The 21,070-nt window shown below is 36.9% G+C and overlaps 3 protein-coding genes across 11 annotated transcripts in view; 2 read left to right on the forward strand and 1 right to left on the reverse strand.

Moving 5' to 3' along the window:
- Positions 1–7,779, forward strand: part of LOC107216636 (serine/arginine repetitive matrix protein 2) — a 26,464-nt gene extending 18,685 nt beyond the window's left edge. For 3 of the 4 annotated variants that reach the window (XM_015653886.2, XM_046735515.1, XM_046735513.1), the window contains 4 exons: positions 1,587–1,897; positions 2,178–2,361; positions 2,451–2,629; positions 2,737–7,779. In XM_015653886.2, coding sequence (XP_015509372.1) covers positions 1,587–1,897; positions 2,178–2,361; positions 2,451–2,629; positions 2,737–3,178 — 1,116 coding nt within the window. In that variant the 3' untranslated portion in view covers positions 3,179–7,779. The remainder of the gene's footprint in view (positions 1–1,586; positions 1,898–2,177; positions 2,362–2,450; positions 2,630–2,736) is intronic. The other variant, XM_046735514.1, reaches the window with a different exon arrangement.
- Positions 6,854–19,617, reverse strand: LOC107216631. 6 transcript variants are annotated; one of them, XM_046735509.1, is made up of 11 exons: positions 19,097–19,203; positions 17,001–17,360; positions 16,131–16,853; positions 15,780–15,883; positions 13,553–13,995; positions 13,132–13,418; positions 11,936–13,045; positions 11,153–11,454; positions 9,953–10,355; positions 9,739–9,840; positions 6,854–9,495 (listed from the first exon to the last, which is right to left on the reverse strand). In XM_046735509.1, exons 4-11 carry the CDS (start codon positions 15,874–15,876, stop codon positions 9,156–9,158), a joined length of 3,084 nt encoding a protein of 1,027 aa, XP_046591465.1. In that variant the 5' UTR covers positions 15,877–15,883; positions 16,131–16,853; positions 17,001–17,360; positions 19,097–19,203; the 3' UTR covers positions 6,854–9,155. The 6 variants fall into 6 exon arrangements, with proteins under 6 accessions (XP_046591465.1, XP_046591464.1, XP_046591467.1 ...); XM_046735508.1 differs by lacking the exons at positions 16,131–16,853; positions 17,001–17,360 and having other exon boundaries at positions 9,953–10,145; positions 10,230–10,355; positions 19,097–19,617; XM_046735511.1 differs by lacking the exon at positions 19,097–19,203 and having other exon boundaries at positions 16,639–16,853; positions 17,001–17,346.
- LOC107216632 (transcription factor Adf-1) lies at positions 13,926–15,712 on the forward strand. Its single transcript, XM_015653881.2, has 3 exons — positions 13,926–14,615; positions 14,800–15,134; positions 15,233–15,712. Exons 1-3 carry the CDS (start codon positions 14,474–14,476, stop codon positions 15,497–15,499), a joined length of 744 nt encoding a protein of 247 aa, XP_015509367.1. The 5' UTR covers positions 13,926–14,473; the 3' UTR covers positions 15,500–15,712.
- Positions 19,618–21,070: the final 1,453 nt, after the last annotated feature.

Raw genomic sequence — 21,070 nt, forward strand, 5'->3', positions numbered from 1 at the left:
CGCGAGTGAGTACGTGATGAAGTGGCCGTAATTTCGTGTGTCGTCAAAGAATAATTGACCGATTCTACGGGATGGTAGATAGAGCACGAAATAAGCTGGGTGTCTGCTACTGATAGGGGCACAAAGAGATATGATAGGTTCACTAACCAGAACGTAGGAGCTGTTTGGGCTGCTGTCCAAACGTTATAGGTATAACAGCTGATATGCATGTTCTATGAATGTTGTATCTACGTTAGACGTATCGCGATTCTGTGAGTTTCTACTAGGAGATTTTCAACTCTTCTTTAAGATAGTCGACCCTCGATAGTCGATAAAAGCGTATATTCCCTATAAATTTATATTGGAACAATTCGCTGGATTGACGATCGTGTCAACATTTAAGTTTATTGTTGCTACGTTTTTACGATAAATACCTACACGATTTCGAGGGACGAATTAACCAGCAAATATGTTGTAATTGGAGATTTGAAATGAAAAGGATAAAATCGTTACCTTGTAAATTTTTTCCGCTTCTTTGTTAAACATATTTTTCTTTTACTTCCTCATCTGTACATATTTGCTCATTTAAGTTATGGTCATTTTTATCATGAAATACGGGGTGATATGTAAGAAAAGAAACCAAATCGACTTGTTTTCTTATATTGAAAGCTCGTTAAAATAACCTTCGAACTCACTACTCTATAAGAATGTATGCAAGGAACTTGTTGAACATTCTCTTTTTTTGACGTTATTTTAAATAATATCTGAACACATGTGGAACGTAATTGATTGAAACCGAGTGAATAATGCTTGTTTTTTGAAACTTTATTATGAGTTGAAATTTCAATTAGATGGAAATATGATCAAAGTTTCACTGATATGTCTGCTAAAAACAATATATTGGGAATTACCTCCTTCTTCCTTACACTCCATCAAATCTGCAAGCGGTCATGCGTTTACTCTATTTTAAAGTTGTACTTTGCAGTCGTTCGTGAATTATTGTTGAACAGTTACTGGAAATTGACTACAAGGCCAACTACAGAAACAAGAAATAATCTCGACTGCAACAAATTTATCTTCGTCCAATTGTTGGGTATTAATTTTCTATTTATTGAATGACTTACAAGGAACAACAGTTTTTTGTTCGCCTCCGATTTTGTTGCAGCTCATGTATTGAAAACCAAAAGACGCGTTAGGTTTTATGAGTGTAAAAACTGTTTGAATGGGTGAAAGCGGCTCCCAAAGATAGGAACCCAATGGGGTTGGATTCTCAGGCTTGGATAGAAGCGCTTTGTTTCATTCGAATACATCGAGCGCATCAAGAAATCATCCCGCTGGGTGCCCGTTTTTAAGAGTCGTTTTCAACCGCTTGGAACCGTTTTTTTGCCGGTAAAAAAACATACGTATCGTTTAGTTTTCAATGTTCTACAACGTACATGAGTTGCAACCAATTCAAAGGTGGACGCCAAACTGGTGTTCCTTGTTAGTATACAGGAAATCATTAATTGTGAAAGGAACCTACATGATTTTACTCAACATATTGGAGTGAAGCCTATGCCAACGAGACAGAATAATGTATGCATATTATTTTTGTATATTAATTTTAGCATGGGGTACCACTTGATATTTGCTTCAAATTTGGTAGAAGCAATTCTCATTCCCATTCGTCCGGAAGGTCTGGAAAAAAATCAAGCAATTCGTCGCCTGCTGAAACAACCGTATGTCATAAGTCACTTCCTGATCTTCACTGTACCAGTACAAGAAGTCGTGCATCCCTATCTCCACATTCGTCATCAAAGTCGTCCTCTAAACCATCAGCGTCTGGGCAGCAACAAACGATTAATAACTGCCCAGATTGTGAAACTAGCTCAGATTATTCGGAACATAGCTTCAAACGAGATGCCAGCTGCTACCAAAGGTGATCTTTAGCGATCAGTTAATTACAAAAATTTTTATGAATCACTAGCTAGAAATCAAACGTGCAAGAATTCTTACATTTCCAAACCTATTACGCAATAAGGGCATTAAGTTTCTTTCAAGAAATACAAAAAAATTCGGAAGATTCACCAGGAAATAAACATACATACACACTTGCTAGGAATTCTGTGTAAAACAAAATTGATAGTAATTTGGATAGAGAATTTTAACCTGAGCAGCTGCATTTTGTTCAGAAAAAAAATGATGACTTGGAATTTTAGTTCTAGGCATATTAAACGGTCTTTGGGGTCAGGAGGTGGAGATGCAAGTAGCGTGTTGTCGTCTGGTGGTCGAACACAGAAATCTTCAGGATCAAGCAAATTGAGTCATGGAGCAACAGCAAGAGATTCTGGTGGCTCTTCTGGTCACTGTACCCATCGTAGCGAGCCTCCACCTAGAATTCAAGTGAATATTACATTTCCACAAAAAATTAATTTTCGGCCAAGAGCGAAATTTATTTTCTACTGCTGAAATTTACATGTTGTTAATCATAGGACTGCTGGAGTCATATTCGTAGAGACAGCGGAGCTTCGACACAACATTCCACAGAAAAAGATAGATCAAGAAAAAGTAGTTATGGAAGTTGCACGCCGCAATCTATGGTGAGACCATACACACCAGACTCAGAAAGCAGTAATAGTCAAACAGATTTCAGCCCAACACGAAACTCAAGGTATTGTCATCTATCATGGGTGATATATCACTTAGACCAAAGACAAATATGTTAGATCGTGCCGAACGAAACTACTGTTGTGAAGCTTGGTTTTTGGAATATTTCAGGTTTTCAGATAGTTGGAAAGAGGAAAGGGGTAGACCAATATTGCGATCGAAGTCGGATATCAGCGACCGCTACTGGCGACACGACAACATTCGTTCAAATAAATCAACACATCCAACTCGTTCAGTTGCACAGCTTGAAATTTTTTTCGACCGTCTCGGCCTAGATTCGGACAATTATCATCGCATTACCGATCCAGATTCAAAGTCCTCTTCCCCAGTTTTCTTTGACAGTGTTAGTTCCGTCGATTCTGCACTAGGACTGTACTCATGGGCTGGTAACAATCAAACAAATCAGTGGCAAAATAACAATTGCAGCATTGGAAGAGGAGGAAATGACGATTGCAATCAGAAGCCAAGTGATCCACCGAGTATAGTGGAACGTAATGCCAGGATCATTAAATGGCTTTGCCAATGTCGGAAAGTGCAATTTGGCTACAGTTAAACCAGTCGATGGCCAATTTTTTTAAAAAGTAACTCCAAATATTGCTATTATCCACTTTTTTTTTTAAATACATTTTGCATGTGATAGCTGATACTCTATTCGATTTAGGTGAGTAACTTACATTCCAGAATAGCGAAAAACTGAAATGAATTATAGTTATCTTGCTCCTTTATCTCCTAACAGAATATGTAGACTTCTGTCAACATTTAGTGTGAGCTTTGACTTCAGATATCAATGACCCATTTGACGATTCCATAGTTTATAGAGTTTTATTAAAAATGAATCGTTTGCTTATTATTGCATATATATGTGTAAAGAATATTTTTAAATGGTGTTTCAGAAACACACGTGCCATTTTTTTTGTAATTTTGATTAGTCAGAAAATTTTGACCCTGCAATATATTCCTAAGTGATTACCTAGTGGAGAGTGGAGGATTTTCGTTCAACTTTAATTTGTATACAATATGATAATTAGGGCCTATAGTTCATTTCGATAATTCGGCAAACTCTATGACTGGATACATATTCACTAACCGTTGCCTTTCTTAGTTTATTTATCTATTAAATAGATACGTTATTGAAATTCGTAATTTCTCAAAGCTGTTACATGGTGTAAATACTGCTTCATTTTTTTTAAAGACGCAGCCGAGGTTATGCGTTTTATTCTTCATTAATTGCTCCCATCTGCCATCAATCTTCGCTTTCGAAGTGCATATAAAAAATTCAGTTCAGCCAATAATGTAGCTCCTTATAATGACGATATTCAATAATTGAAATTGGATTGATCAGATTTTTTTCAATTACCAAGGATTACCATCAATGTAGTACAGCTTTTACATTCTTTCTGATACATTTAAGGTCACTAGTGTGTAGTCTGCTGCCACTTGTTTAACATGAGAAGCAGATGCCATCAGTGGCTTTTGGGTATATGATTATCGTCAATATCTCTCGGCTGTATCTGTAAGTTCCTCAGTTTATTGCATTAGTTTTAAATATTGTGACAAACAACTCAAAAATAATGCCTTCACTTGCTGGTGTTAAATACCGCAAATATACAACACACTCAAATAACGTTAACGATCAAATTTTTTTTGACGGAACAATGATCTAATAGTGAATTCAACGTATAGAAATTGCACAATAATTGAAGACTTGAATTGATCGAGGCTGTAAGTAAAAAAACCCTTTTAACAAACATTAACTTGGGGCTTTTCTTAATGCAAATCTTCAGTAATTTGAATGATGCGTACTTAAGTAGATGTAGATAAGATTATACTCTATTAATTCTCAGAAATTTAATGTGTTTACAAAGATTATGTGGTGCAACATATCTCGTGTACATATTCTGGGACAATTATGTCTTGAATATTCAGTCATCAATGTATGATGTTGATATTAATTCATAATCAGAATATTGGTAATAATTGATAACCTGATTAGTATGATCATTATTGTATTCCAGGTGCATTAATATGCAGTGAGCATATTTTTTGTTTGTGAGAATTTGGCATTTTTCAATTAATGGTGAAATAGAAAATTAATCAACATTCTTTAGAAATTATCGCACTCAGCAGCCGTTGCATTGATCAAAATTTTTCGTAGCGTTATACGTATAATTCATTTTGGCGTGTTCAAATTTGTGTCTTAAAAAGTACGTATCTATCTGACAATTTAATTATTTTATGCTAGCAGGTTTAACAATAATCTGTACACTGCATTTAAATGTCCTCTTGAAATAGACATAGACTTATGAAATTAGTCAATATATATTGTTCTACAATTAAGTAGTATGTACGCGTAACAAGCTCTTACGACCATTTATAGTAATCGAGACTTGAGATAGATTTGAAAAAATTGTAGTAGCTGTATTTCAGCCAACTCGTCTTCATTCGATACATACAGTTGGCAGATATTATTAACGTATTATGAAATAATAGATAATGTTAAAAATTTGAGATTTTCATCTTTCTATATTTAAATAGTGTTCTGAAAAAAAATACACACACACACACACACACACACACACACACACACACACACAATTATTTATATACGTATATATATATATATATCTATATTACGTATAGAGATTAGTCAAAATGTTCGTCAGATTAGATCGGACAGAATAATTATTGTAAAAAAGAATGGAGTTCGAAATTTCTTAGAAAATGTTGACCAAATACTTGTTAGACAAAGGTTTCGAAATGTCTCTTAGAGTTGATTTACGTGAAATTTACAAATCGGTTACTGTTTGTTGAAGGAGAGATATGCAGCTCTCTGAATTTTGTTAATATTTGTATCAAATAATCTAAATCCTTATGTAAGATAGACTCAAGAATCGTATCCAGAGTATTTATACTATTCGATTATTGCGTGCTTGCACCAACACCCCAAAAAGAACCTTCAAATTTACATATAATGTAAGCAATGTTTTTGAAATATAACTGACCGTTATTGAATATAATTTTGGTATGAAGTATTTGTATCAAGTATTATGTTTCTAAATATTTTATTCGTATTATAGACTTAATATGTTGCGATGTGAAAATTATTTTGTGCAACGTTATTTGTTGAACGTTCCTTCACAAAATTTGAATAGAATGTCGTTGGTTGCTGCAAACCGAGATTCATACAAAACCGTATAAAGATTGAATTATTCCATAAATTACGTAATACTTGCTGTTTAATAAATCACATACACTGCCACTGTGCACAAAACTCAAAAATAAGCTGAATATCTTTTACCTACTGATTATGAAGTATAATATTTAAGGTTGTTACATTCGTAAAGTTTTAATTGCTTTTTGATGCTCTAATCTTGTACAGTAAAGCGTATTAATGACTTATTAAATAATGTTACAGTTATTCTGCCGTATATACGCTCCATAATCTGCTGCCGAAGTTGCATTCATTTTAGTGTAGTAAATATTGAAGTGCACTTTTGAAATTCTTGTAGTTCAAAGCACTAATATAATATGGAAGTTTCAGATATGAAAAATTGAATTTTGTGGTTCTGAAACAGGGTAATAATGGAATCTGAAAATTATAAATATTAATCATATACTTACAAATACAAAGGGTTCATTATGTTTCACATTTATCCTAACATCAGCTAACCCACAAGTTAATTTTTCATAGTTTGAACACTTTGTATGGTACAACCTTGGTAAATAAATAAACAGTCTGTGTTTTACAATTCTGAAAAAATATTTTTTTGATTACGATATATTATTCTTCATTTTAATACGATTGCCAGCATGACCGGGTCGAAACCTTCGTAAAATTATATATTATGGAGTTTGGAATATTGTAATTATAATTGTGAATTTTCTTATTTCACGGGATATGCAATTCATTGTACAAGTATGAAGTTTCACATATGCAGTTTTATTTAGATTAAAACTGTAACATCTGTGTTTATAACAAAGTTAGAACTTGAAACATTTTATAAAAATACAAATCTATTTTTGTCTATAACTCCAGTTATAGTTAGTTGTCATTACAGTAAAAACATGAAACTCGTGATGGCATGAACCTGCTTATCGTCGATCAAATATATTTTCATTGTGTTTATTCATCTTCCGCTAGCATTTAATGTAACATACATTACTTGTGGTAACATAAAAAATATGAACGGATCGCAAATGACATTATAACTGTTTTTGGTCTGACCTATTGATATTACGTTCTGGTGGATACACGTCATTGAATAGGTTCTTCTACTTTTAAGTTTCATGTTTGACTGTAATATTTAAATATAATAGGTATTTAATATAGGTATTTTTAAATATAATACAGGTATTTACAATGTCTTAGACCAAATTCCACTGGCGTATACTTCTGTAACAGAATGTTGTTGCACCTTGTATGATTCAAGGGCAATGAAACTATGAGGATAATATGCAATTAATCAAAATATTTAATGAGAATATATGATAATAAATAAAAACCATGAATGAAAGGGTTTATATTACCACAGCAAAATAAATTTGAATTAACTAATCAAATTATGATAAAATCTAATTTATGGAGAGTTTTAAAACTACTCACAGTAATAGCTGCTAGAACAAAACTGAATATTAACATAATGTAGCCAATACTAGAAAAAAAAACTTCGTTTAATAAACTTAAAAATATGGGAAATACTACAGAAATGTCTGTAAGGAACTTTAGTAATGTACTTCGTTGGGCTACATGAATTTCACTGATCGCGAAATACAAAGACTAACAATGGAATTATTCTATTTCTCAATTTTCATTCATATAGGTTTTAGGTATGTTATCCGACTTTAGTTTAACTTAGTTATCGGATAATTATTTTTTAGTAATTGCATAACTATCTACAAGTTCTTAAGATTACGTATTTTCGTGCAATTCATGACATCTTTTCGTTGCATTGCTGATTAGTAATTAGGAAAAGAAGTGATCAGTCTGGTTTATATCAAGATGAGTCAGTTAATAGTACGATACAGCAGAGTGTCTGGAAAGTCGTAATAAGTAAGCTCGGAATAGTTTCCTCTGTGAAAAGTCAACATATAAAATTCTGATGTTTCCCAAGGTGCATACGTTAGGGTAGTCCTTAAAAAGGTCATTTTTGCATTTCCCTATTTAAAATATACATGTTTCGGACACATTCGTAGTATATATTTAACATGTATATTTTTAACGGGGATATCCATCCTGTTGGCGAGAGTGGTTAGAGTTGAGGTAAAAATCTTAAAAAATTAGGGAGATATTTTTGAATTATTTGGAGCTGATATCTGGGGTAGGCGAGTAATGATTCAGAAATGATCTTTTTTAAAGACCACCCTAGTATATATGCAGGGATACAAAATTAAAAAATGGAAGTTGATATTACGACTCTTGACTTTCTTTCGCCGCATCTACGCATCGTAAAACAATACCCAACACACATAAATATCTACTGCTCCTTAGAGTAAGAACTTAACACTATCCTGGAAAAGTTGCGAGTTACACTTTTATAAGCTGCATGTTCAGTATAGGTAATTACTAACTATCCTTGCGGATCACGTTCTTACACTCAGGAATGGTCGATATCTTGAACTTTTATGAAGGAAAAGATTACATGCTTACTTATTACAAGTTTTGGGCATCCTGAATACATGTTGCCCTTTGTATACACACATACATCCATACATCCATACATACATATATACATATATACTTACGTACATTCATAATTTAAAATTATCGCACAAACAATTGCACCACGAAACTGAAAGCCATCTCAACCTCCTCTAATACACTGATGAACATTAATGGAGATTATCAAATTTTATTGTAGAATTAGTTTTTTGTTCGAGTCATATTTTTATATTATATGTGTTTTGAGACAATTTAAAAAAACTAAGATGTATCTGACTATAATTGCACTGTTAAAATTACATGTCTAAGTCAATGAAAAATTGAGACTTGAATCACACGCGGATCCTATAGAAATATGCGCTGGATTTAACATTTTAATACATCTTATATTATTACTATTTACAATGACAAGTCGATATTTTCACAGTCAGCTCTATACTTTCCCGAAACTTTGGAAGAACTTTGCAGTTTCACATCTTAGCATACTATGCCTCTCATATGTCTCATCAAAGACCATTTCTACCAAAACGATTGTACTTAATTTTTGGGTCTGGCAGTGAACGTTTGCTCTTTTTCTGTGTTTGAAATTTCTGACCCTTAATTTTTCTCTATTCTGTTAGATATTAATCAGTTTACAGAAATTAATCATTGAAATGACTGATGATTTCTCTTCGACTTTCCTGTTTTTTGTAATCTTTTTTTTTCAATTCCTATAAGTCTCTAACCTTTCCTATAATTTCATTGTTTCCTTCTGGCTGTCAATCTTCGCTCACTTGCTCTAGAATTATAATATGTCGTAGGGAGCTTTTTCACATTTAATCTTGTAAGGCATTATGAATAATTCAAGCACAAACTATGTATTCGTAAATGGTTACCTGGGCGGCAAGTACTTGAGAGGTCCTAAACTTAAAACAGAATTCGCACCAAGGGCAGCTAAATTACAAATACTGGAGTTACGTACACCATCTCTCGTTACTATAGGTAGTCCAAAATAGCCACCAGTTTGGGCACTAAGTTGAGACAGAGGAATGTAACTTTGAATACCAAGACTTGAAAGACGATTCAGAACTTGATGCGATTTCAAATCTACAACCGGTAGTGCTAGCTCTGCCCCACCATTCTGTAACATTGTTTCTGTTTCTTTATGGTAAGTTTGTATATGTTGGGCTAATGCCTGTGCTGTCGGATACTGAGCTGGACACTGATGACACCTGAAGATGAAAGAAACATCACGTGTTGTAGATGCAAGAATGTGTAACTTTTCATTTATATTAAAATATACAAGATATGTTAAACAAATCGCATACAATGATTTGTTAAAAAATTTTGTCAACAGTTACATTGCAAATGATACATTGTAGTTTCAGAGTTTAATTCTCATCACCAGGTTCACTCGGAGTATGAATCAGTTTTGCTTGGTACTATTTGTTTATTAAAGGAATTAGAGAACTTACTTGTGAAGCAGTTTACTAGGTGTCTGATGCGTCGCCATGTGTTGTGTCAGCATTTCTTGATTTTGAAAAATTTTGTCACATACTTGACAAGTCAGCATAGCTCTGAAAGATACAGCAAGAAAATATTTATTTTCAATGCTGTAGCACGTAAATAAAAGTGCAGCTTTTGAACGAAATTTAAATTTTTTTTTTTAATTTGAGAAGAATTAACTACTTTGATGGTCTGCCTCGTCGTGTCATGTGATGCAAAGGTTGGGGTGTGTCTTGCGTGAGATCAACTGTGGGAGGCCTGGGTGGTCGATCGACATCACTGGTTAATTGTTTGCTTGGCCTGGTTTGTGGTACTGCAAATTGTCCTTGCTGTTCCTGTTGTTTTCTTTGAGAAGTTGCAGGAATGATGGATATTGCTGAATTTAAATTCAACGATGTCACGTTTACTGCCTGGGATGGCGAAGGTGGTGCTCTCAATTGTGGTTGAGGAAGTTGTTTACCTTGTTCACTGCTCTTGTTTTTACTTGCAGCAGGCGTAACGGTGATTCCCCGAGCAGCCAGTACATTTGCAACAGCTTTTGCATCAGATTTCTTACCCGTGGGGCTGGAGGAATTCCCCGTTTGTGCTGAAGTGGAACATTCAGATTAGTTGAGTGCATAATTTTGACTTTTTTTCAGTATTCTCTTTGATTAAAAATGGGTTGAGAAAAAAAAGAACAAAAATTTAAATCAATCGAAACCAGAAGCTCTATTAACAACAAAAACGAAAAATTGGGCATCTGGACTAGCCAATTTTAAACCCACCAAGGTATAATCCATTCATTTATCTACACTAATATAAGAACGCCAAAAAATGTGAACTTTTAAAAATTGCCATTGACCAATTGCATACACATTTGCAGTAATTCATACTAGGCTGTAATTGATTAATGTTTAGACTGCCGAAACACCACTATAGGAAACCCTGACATGAAAGGATGTGCCTGATAAAAGTGCATGTTTTTTGATGATTTTTTTAAAGAATTATGACACCCCATTTGAGCACGATCTACAGATGAAAATCCATGTAATTGATTCAAATTAATTAATTTACTCAATAGGATTCTCATATCATTAAGTCTTCTATTTTTGATGGCTCAACACTATACATCCCGTTACTGTTACAAAATGTAATTGGGCAAAAAAGGGGGCCTTACAATTTCTTTTACAATGTTCCTTGTTTAATAATTCAGATTATTTTATTCTTTTGTTGTAATTTATAATTAGTTGTAATCCATTTGTTCATTTTCGTTATTGCTTATAGAGTATTTAGGAAGAATTTCAAGCTTCACCGAATTCGACCCATAACTATATTATTGCTAATAAACAATTAGTGATGCCAACTATTTAATGCACATGCAAATGCAGCGGAAATACAATTTACCTGGCTGTCGGACACTCAATGTAATGGAATCTGTTAAATGTATGGTCGAATCGTTTCGTACAGATGGTTGAACTGCTCCTTGGACACTTTGTATAACAGGTAATCCGTCATTTCTCTTTTGTTGTGCGATTATGTGACAATCAGCATCTTCATTTCTATCAGGTACCAATACATCCATTCGTCTTTGTTTAGATGCTGCATGCATTTGTTGGTGTTGTGGTGGTGGGGCCACTAGTTGGGCCGACCGTTTCAGTCTTTGTCTGGGTACAGCCTGTCCAGCCTGTGAAGGTATCCTTGGCGCTCTACAGTAATCATATTTCTGTATTAGTTATCAACTAACGAAAAAAATTTATTTCAACTAGGTAATAACAGTCCAGTTTGCTATTCCATTTCATCACCATGAAACTTTGTTTTAATGAATTCTAATATATTCTGAGTAACATCATCTATTTGGATGATTGTGATAATTGTTACTATTTTTATTTGACTATTTTTACTCGATTACGTTAGACCAGTTCAGTAATTGTTTTTTGATAGCTTGATTAGCTTCGCACCAGGATTTTGAAGTAATAAAAGTACATCCAGTAAAAATCTCAAGCACTCTGAGCTGCTCAAGGTGGAATTACTGTACACACCGTTGGTTATGCAGTCTTCATGTTGTTAAATTGATATGCTATAAAAATCCAAGGCTGGGACACTAATCTCATCAGTGCTTCATACTATCAGCACTTGAAAATCAGGAAATTAAGTAGTAGTTCGATTCTATAAAGATTTAGTTGCAACCTGAGATTATGAGGAGCTGGATATCTGCCACGCGACATTTGATGGGGCATTTGTGACATGAGCGGTGGAGCACCAGACATATGTTGATAAGCTGCCGTATTGTATGGTGGATATAAATGGGATAAATGTGGAGGAAAATGCATCTGTTGAGGAGGTCCAGGCATGTTATACATCGGAGGACGTCCTCCGCGTGACTGATAATAATGAGGACCAGGAATTAGGGTATTGACACCTGGAGGCAGAGACGGAGGTAATTGGGGTTGAGGTAGAGGCATACGTTGCACTTGTTGAGCAAGTTGTTGCACAGGTGCCGGTAATTGATCAAAATTCACTGGCGGACTAAGCCTTTGGTTTTTATTACCAGAAATAAAAGGTGGAGTACCAGTTTGATGAGGCGATCTTAATGGGGATGTCCTGCTTAATTGCGGTGAGTTTGAAGAATGTGTTGATCCTAAACTACCCCCATGGGGTGAACTTGTATTTACATGAGGTGATAATTGATTCAAGTTTGGAGATATTGGTGCTCCGTGTGCTTGAGCTTTATGTACAGAAACTTCCCTTAGTGAATTGAAAATGAGGTTCACACAATCTGGAATGTTGCACTGAAAGTGTCCAGCATTTGTTTTGTGTACATCTAGTTGAGTTATATCTGGAAATTTTTCATTACAGACACGACAGGTGCTCACAGTTTCTGCTAACCTCTCGAGTGATACATATTCAGTTTCTCCAGGCGGCAAATTACTTGATAAAGATGTTTCATTTTCATTACGTCTGTGATGTTCCATTAAAAAATTTTGTAATAATGAACCAGTATGGGGATCTGCTTGATCTACAGTTTGCTCTCCCTGTTTATCTGTGTTTTCCGTATTTCTATTTGACAAATCACTCGATAGTTCATTCCAATTAAAATCAGGATTTGATTTTGGAGACTGGCTAGCTTCTCCTTGAATTTCATGTGCGGAATTTGGTTTTGGGGATGGAATAGGACATATGGAAGATTTAGGAATAATGCTAATTGATGAGTTTTCTGTAAGCTGTTGAATCATCGCAGTTGTTTCATCGGTATTTGCTTCTATTGGCAAACCAGTATCAGCCAAGGGATCTACAGTCCTGTAAAAGTAGAATTCTTTATCATTCTGATTTCACAAATACCAAATGTCAAATATAAACATTTCCATTAGATTGTCAATCACTACCTGGTGTCTTCGCCAAGTTTCTTCAAATTTTCAATCGCTTCTCTGCAGGTGGCTTCTATCGCATCAGACTCTTCATGATCATCGATCTCAGGTAAAACCTTCTCAGAATTGCCAAGACCGTCGATCGATGGCTGATCCTCAATGGCCTGATCCTCTCGTTCAGGCGCATTGACAGTATCGCTACCGACACCTGAATCACCTTCATTAATATCCATGAATGGTGGTCTATCTCTATCTTGCAAGGGATCGGTCCGCTCGTCAGTTTTATAATCATTATTCTCGTAGCTCTGCAGTAAAATGACATATTTTTGTAGCATATTACAGATCAAGAATAATGCCTGCTAGAATTATAAAATTTTCTCAGTAGGTAACAGCGTCTTTATTATAGAGAGAGAAGAAACAGAAATATTTAGATATTCACCTGTTGATTTATCGTCACATTTTCAAAAGGTTCATCGGCATCATTTTCTGTGTTGGATGTATCCTTTGAATCATTTGTCCCGGAACCTGCCACGTCGTTTCTCTGATAATTTTCTGAATCCAAATTGGTATTCACAACTGCAAAATCTTGCGAGATTGATGATTTTTTCAGAGTCAGTTTGAGTGAGTCCGTGGAGCCTTGTTTCTTTAGTGTCAGTTTCAATGAACCTTTTTTCTCAGGATCAAGGCGATATGTATCAGTCACGTGCTTCTTGGCAGGTTTTCGGTTGGGAATCCTGTTCAATACAACTCGAGGTTGTCCGACGTGAACCAAAAAATGGGAACGTAAATCTTTTTTCTTCAGGAACTGTCGATTGCAAATTTCACAAACCGAAACCTCAGTCGATGATGGCGTTAACTCGTTAGGCTCGGAGGCGTGTGCATCTGGCAAAAAAATTAACTCTTACTCAATAAGTAAGGATCACAAATGAACAAGGTTATAGACATAGAACACACTGATCGCGTGTCGCGTTTCGGTTGACTTTAATTCGTGCCTCTGCAGCTCTGGTGGAAAATCGTTGATTGTTAACCTTCAAATAACAAATGTAATCGACAGTGCAGCGCATAGACCCAGTCCAACCTGTGTTTACACGATTCTAATTTGTCGTTTGCGCCAAACTTTATGCCGTTGCGTTTCCGGTAGAGTTTACGTCAGTTGCGTCTAAGTTTTAAATCGATTCGGGGAAAATCAGATGCTGTGATTGGCGGAGTTTGCCACCATGACTGTTTCCCGCGTTACTCTAACCCCACGTAACGCGTAACTTCGCATCGCGCGCTTGCCGTAGCCACACAAACGAAAGTGAAAAAACGTATCTACTGAAAACTTCAGATCTAGACGTAAGGAAAACCGGAATATAGAAAAATGTCGCTGGTTGACGATATACAGCTAATTGAAGAAGTTAAAAAATATCCGTTGCTGTTTGACACTAATATTAAAGGTTATAAAGATAATGAAACGAAAGACACAACGTGGGTGAAAATTGCTTCGGACCTCCAGGTAAAACGTAAGTTTCTGATCGCGAAACGTATCCGTAGAAATACGAAAAAAGAAAATATACACACTTGGCTTGCTAGTCGATTCAAAAAAAATGTCGAAGTGGTTGCCATTTGAAAATTTTCATCAAGCTGCGATAAAACATTCACAAACGAACAATTGGGGGAAAAAGTTACATGTATTGATGTTTACAGCACAGGAAGCAAAGAACAGATGGCGAAATTTGAGGGACCGATTTGTGCGCGAAAAGAAGTTAATATCATCTGAAAATGAGACTGACAAAGCACAGAAAGCTAGTCCTTGGCCTTTGTTAGAGCACATGTCATTCATGTGGAATTTCATAATTCACAGGCGCAGATATACCATGAATGCTGTCAAAAATGAGCCAAAAACTTATTTACCTATTGCTCCAAAAAGCGACACAGCGGAATGGATGATATCTCTGGACTGTGATGACAATAACAAAGCTCTCCACAGTAAAAATGATCACGAATCAAAATCCAAAAGACAAAAGCTTCTTCCTTGTCAGGTAGATTCGTAATAAACAAAAAATGGAAAGACGAAACATCAAATGAAATAAGCCATTTGTCTGTGTAATACGACACTAATAGTGGATTTCTTTTCCAGGAACAATCTATGGAGGAAACACCAGAATTGTACCATGTTTCCAACGATACACGGAGTCACTCTCAGAAGACAGACCAGTGTATCAGTTCCCAATCTTACGTAGCTGACGAACAGCATTACTTTTGTATGTCAGTAGCGGAAACGTTACGCAGATTCACCCAGCGACAAAGTGCAGAGGCAAAGTTAAAAATTCAACAAATTTTATATGAAACTGAGTTTAGCAATGCCAATACTGCTTTCGAAGATGCCTTCATAGATGCGCATTGAAATATCCAAGACAAACAAGAACAAATATTTTTTGTGAGCAATCGGTATGTCCATTTGTTTATTTTTATTATCTTGATATCTTTGTTAACGTGCACGTAAAGCATGATTGAGCGCAGGAGAAGACGGTACGTTGAATGTTGTGTCTCAAAGTATACTCGTCAAAATCATACAAGATTCTGTTCCACTGCAGTATTAAAAAATGTTGGGAGTGAACTGTGTATAAGTTTATCGTTTCGCAGACTGGTGTATGCCAAACAGTTTGAAAATGTTAGTGACGTACCAGATTCTTCCGCTATAGCTTCTTTGGTAATCTCAGGGGAGTTTGCTTCTGCAGTGGAATTAAAAGCAATCAAATCATCCTGCAATGGATTGCTCATTTCCAACCTGTGGACATAATGTAGACTTTGAAATTTTTTCCCTTATAATTGTAAAGCTATATTTTCTATCCCACATCTTGTCGGAAAAGGGTGAATGCAAATCCCGTGTAGGCAATGTATATATTGTAACATATTTTAGTAACAAACAAATGTCATTATTTCACATAATCGTGGTTCATATTTTTCGCGTATTGCAGACTAGTTGGACTGATTCTCAAACAGGCAACAATTATATTTGATGTATTCATACTTACAAGCATTGTTATCAACAATGCCGGTAGCATAAACAAATATCCAAAACTTGTATTGTTTGATCATGCCAAATCAATGGCTTATTATTCGATATCGACGGTCTTTCGTTGAACCTGTACGAATAATTTATTTCCGTTGTTTTAACCGAACAAAACACCTATGTTAAAAATGCACGTGGAGGACTTTGTTTTGGCATTAAATGTGAAGTGCGCAAGTATTCTTTATGGTTTTAATTCATTATTATCATTTGTAAATGCAGGCAGAACTTTTGGGCGCGATTCAACATTAAATGTAATGTATGTTACTTTTATTCGCGTGTATACTATGCCCGGGAATGTACATTTGATTTCAAAATGGCTAGCAATGTTATGACAGATCACACTGGAACGCGGCACATTCGTACACAAAATGCATCAGGACGCCAGGTGTTAGGCCTGCGTACTAATTACAAGTTACTGGTGGTTATTATTAGACGGACAATATGGCGTCCGCGTGAGCAAGAAAATCCACCTTCAACAGCGACGTCAGAGATTAACCGAAATGTTCAAGCCGTTCAGCGACGAGTTCAGAGTGTTCAGGAGCCCTGTTTTCCAAAGACGCGCATAGTCGCGCACGCAGGAATTGTATGAGACTAGAGCGCTTCCGCCCCCTCCTCGCGGAGCCAGAGATGATGCTCTCTCTCTCTCTCTCTCCCTCTTTCGATATCCCTCTCGGCACATTGTGTGCTGTGTGTGAAACACCATATACGTATTAGGTAGTACACAAGCGCACGCACACGTATAAGCGTATACGTAGAGCACGTGTGTGAAACGGTGTAGACCCCCTTACAGATCTAAGAAGTACAAAAAGAGTCTCAAATTGGATATACCAACCAATCCTAAATTTTTATAGGGTGGGGAGCCAATGGCGAGGCTCGGCAACGCGCAGAGCCTGCGCTTCGTGTGCTTCACGATACCTTTTCCCCCCACCGGTCCCTAACCGCCCAACCACTGCCAATTCGACCGGCTTCGAATGTGAACGTAGCGAAAGCACTGCAAGTACCATGGTACCACCACCACCCACCATTATCCACCATCCCATCATATCCATCCTGCACCAAGCTCATCCGAATCGTCTCGTCTACAGACCAATATATACATGTAGCCCTCTAGCGGCTTCGGGGCACACAACCAGGGAAACCTGTTTAATTTCAAGCTTGGTGAATTGTAGACCTTACACCGTTTGCCTGGATTCTGAAATTCAATATGTCAGAGACCTGACGGTTTAATGTAAAACCTACGAGGTAGCGATTACAGGATGTATGAAAGAAATTTTGAAAATCGATTGTTACGAGTATTGTTGTCATGCCACACAATTTACAAACTAAATTTTGTAATGTGATATTCCTTAACTTGGAAATTAATTATACTATGTAACACAAATCATCAATAAGCAGACTTGACAGCTGCCTATACACGAGAACTCATTCTAAGTGAGGCGTGGTGTTCTGTCAACGGTGTGAAACATACGCTACATGAGGAGAGTTGCATCAAATTTTGAATGAAGAACGGTTGAAAAATGACAGTTGGAAAGAGGGGGCAGGTGGTGGGAGAGCTTTGGGGGATGAACTTGACGGAAGCGGTCGAACGTGACCGAATGCCAGGGGATATTGATCGTGATACGTTACAGACTTGTTCTAGAACTCTCGCCGTCCAGGTGAACGGAAATCAGCCATTTGACGGAGCTTACCACTACTATCTAACGTAATTGGGCCATGTTTTGCGTCACGACATCATACGCTATAACTTTCAAGCCACAGAAATATTCCACTATACGTTACTAAAGCTTAGATGTAAAGTGACGCAAGTGCTTATTTTAGGTCAAATCGCGTCATCCATCTCCACGCGATAAGTACAATTCAGTTGGTAAAATTGTTCCGTTTCTATGCAGCAATTTAATACATATATTTGTCACCACTTTTAAACAAGATTACAGATGTTCAAGCAGATTGCTATCAAATTTCGTAATAGTATTATCCATTTATTCCGCATATTGGATCATTCCCACATCATGAATGTGTGAAGATAACATTGATTTTAACTCATGTACATATATACTATTTGTCCGATTGGTTAATTAATTTGTTGGTTAATGAGGATTTTCTATACAGGTGTACATGACTATTGATTTATCCCCACTAAGTTTTCCACTGTAGGATGTGATAGGAGTTAGAAACCATGTGTGGTTAACAAGCATTTGACGTGCTCTGAGTATGCGCGCGTTAATTCCTATGCTTCGTACACGGTGCGGTTGACGTAGCCATGCTTGGTTGGAGGTACTCAGGGGCGTGTTACAGCGTATATTGACCCGACGTTTCTCCCCGTGCTTTCCCCACTTCCTCTTATCCGACATCTACTAAGCGCTCGTACTACTGGTCTGGTTTTACTGCTAGTTGCGCACAACTTTCTAAACTAAACTTATTCCGTTTCAACTTGAGTTGTTAAAAGCGTCGTATCAAAATACAGATGTATGAGGAAAACCTGAGTGTATGTAGCTTTAATGGTGGGGTGAATGGCTTGACATTCATGTCACCTCTACCAAATCGCGGCAGGGCTGTCACTACACGATCGATTTCAGACAAAGCTATTGCCAGCCATTAACGTTATTTTCTTCAACGTTTTTCATTGGGTTCAGTCATTCTGGATGACGTTACGACCAAAATGAAATATAAAGCGTGTTATAAACACAAACAGCAAAGCGCATTGAGGCTGGTATGAACGATGTGGTCGTAAATATCGAATGAGAAAAATAAATATTACAATGAATCGTTTTTATTCAAATTCAGATATTACCGGGTGAGTCGTAATGCACAAGTTTATTAATGAAGGAACAAAGATTTTCATTACAGATGCCGGTTGTCGGCATGCTATATAATCTCAACTCTCGTAACAGATATCTACTATTTTTCACTGAAATTTGTAATATTTACATTACAAGTTCTGGTTCCACTCGAGCACTGACGTGGAAAATTCCCACCGCTCTGCGACGGACAAAGGAATGTTGCTGGCTTCTATTGCTGTCCTGCTTTAATACATGGCCGTGCCCATTTTGGCCCCTTCCGACTACTTGGATCTGTTGGAGAGGTAGGTTAACGGTTCGTGCTGCCATAAAATTGTGGGTAGCTTTTCCCCACCTGGCGCGCCGCACCCACACAACGTAACCGTGCAGAAATGTGTTGGTAAAAGTGGAGAGTGTGTGAGTGACCTCCCGTTTACAAGTGTTAGTGGATGGAAACCTACAAGCACAAACGAAAGGCAGATTGCCAACGGTCCCACAGGTCACAAGTTTACCCGCCCAACGAACGACGGATTGCATAGCAACCGATGTTTCAAGAATTTCGGTGCCAACCTAACACCGATTATGATTATTCTGGCCAAATAAGCTTATGATACAGTTCCTGCCATCTCAGCAAAATCAGAGCGCACTATTGGCGTTTAAGAGCTGCGACGTATCATGTACACCGTATATATGTAGCTGTGATATAATACCACGTGTGTTCATTTTCTTACGACATTATCTGAATCGTTAATCTCCATGATGAAATTTATTTCTTATAAAAGAAATAACAAAAATTTGTTATTTTCAGATTATCGCAATCGACAAATTGTGTTGCTACCAAGCAGCACGCGACTTGTTTATAATTATTACCACCGTTCCAAGGACGGAGATCAAATCAAATGTTCCAGTTCGTTTTAAAGCTGTCGTGACTGGAAATATTCTACACTCTTCTTGTGCCAGATGAAATATAAATAGCAGGTCGTTTGTATTTTGGATTGGCCTCGCTCGATGACTTCAGCAGCCGCGCATAGTTGCCAAATGACGTTGTGAAATACGTTGGGCGACTGGCGAGGTCGTATTTCTGTTGCGCTGTTGCCATGCGGGTCTCGGCACCCGCCCTGAGCTTGCCTGATACGCTTAAAATGAGCTTTTCGTGATGTATACTGCGCAGCTGCATTATAATCTGTTCCAGTGTTGCTATGGCGATAATAGAATCCATGTCGTATTTCTAGCAAAGTTATAAAAGTATTTTCGCCGAACGGTGGTATGCACGTGCAGTAGATACGCCTTATAATTTGTCTGCAATTACTAACAATAAGTTTGAAAGCATGCACATACATCAATACAAAGACAACATTTGAAACACTTATCGTATACGTGGATCGTAACAAGATCGCAACTGTTGACTGCGTGTATAGTCCGTACCAGAAATTACGACTTGGAAAAATAATGAGTCTTGGATAATCAGTTGTGAAAACATCAGTTGACGCATATGTAATATCCCCACCTCGTACATGCAATATCCCCACCTCGTACATGTTGTGTTGACTGTGAATCAGCTTACACATGCCCAATCCATACATAGACACAATCACGTGTTGTTTTGATAGCCAAAATGAAGTAGAAGAATGACGTTACTCGAAGTTAGTAAGCAATGGAGTGGGAGGTACCAAGGACAAGACTATAATTCGTCAGGCATTATTGAAGCAGCAGCTTAAATACGCCAGCACGTCATTTGCTGTATTGCATATTTTTTGTAACCGCCACAGCTAGATGGGCTATCAAAATGAGTGGGCTATCGCTTTGGATAAGTAGAAATCTCTAACTGTACGAATCTATGGCGTTTATTTGCGTCGCAGTTTTGTAGCTTGTCAGGAAAACCAGCACCGGGTTTTCCGGTCTGCTGCATTTGACGTTGATGGAATATGAAGGGTCAGAGTCGGAAACGACGCTTTCACTTTCTACAATCTACATTGTAGCTGATATTCTACATGCTTCGAAAAGGCATGGCGGCGTAACAGTACATGATGACACGATACCAGCTGTTGATGCTACGCTTTGGCCTGAAGCTTGCGGTTAGTTATTTAGTTTTTCAACAGTATTCGAACAAAAAGTGGAAATATTG

Source organism: Neodiprion lecontei, chromosome 3, assembly GCF_021901455.1.
Source record: "Neodiprion lecontei isolate iyNeoLeco1 chromosome 3, iyNeoLeco1.1, whole genome shotgun sequence".
Taxonomy (NCBI): domain Eukaryota; kingdom Metazoa; phylum Arthropoda; class Insecta; order Hymenoptera; family Diprionidae; genus Neodiprion; species Neodiprion lecontei.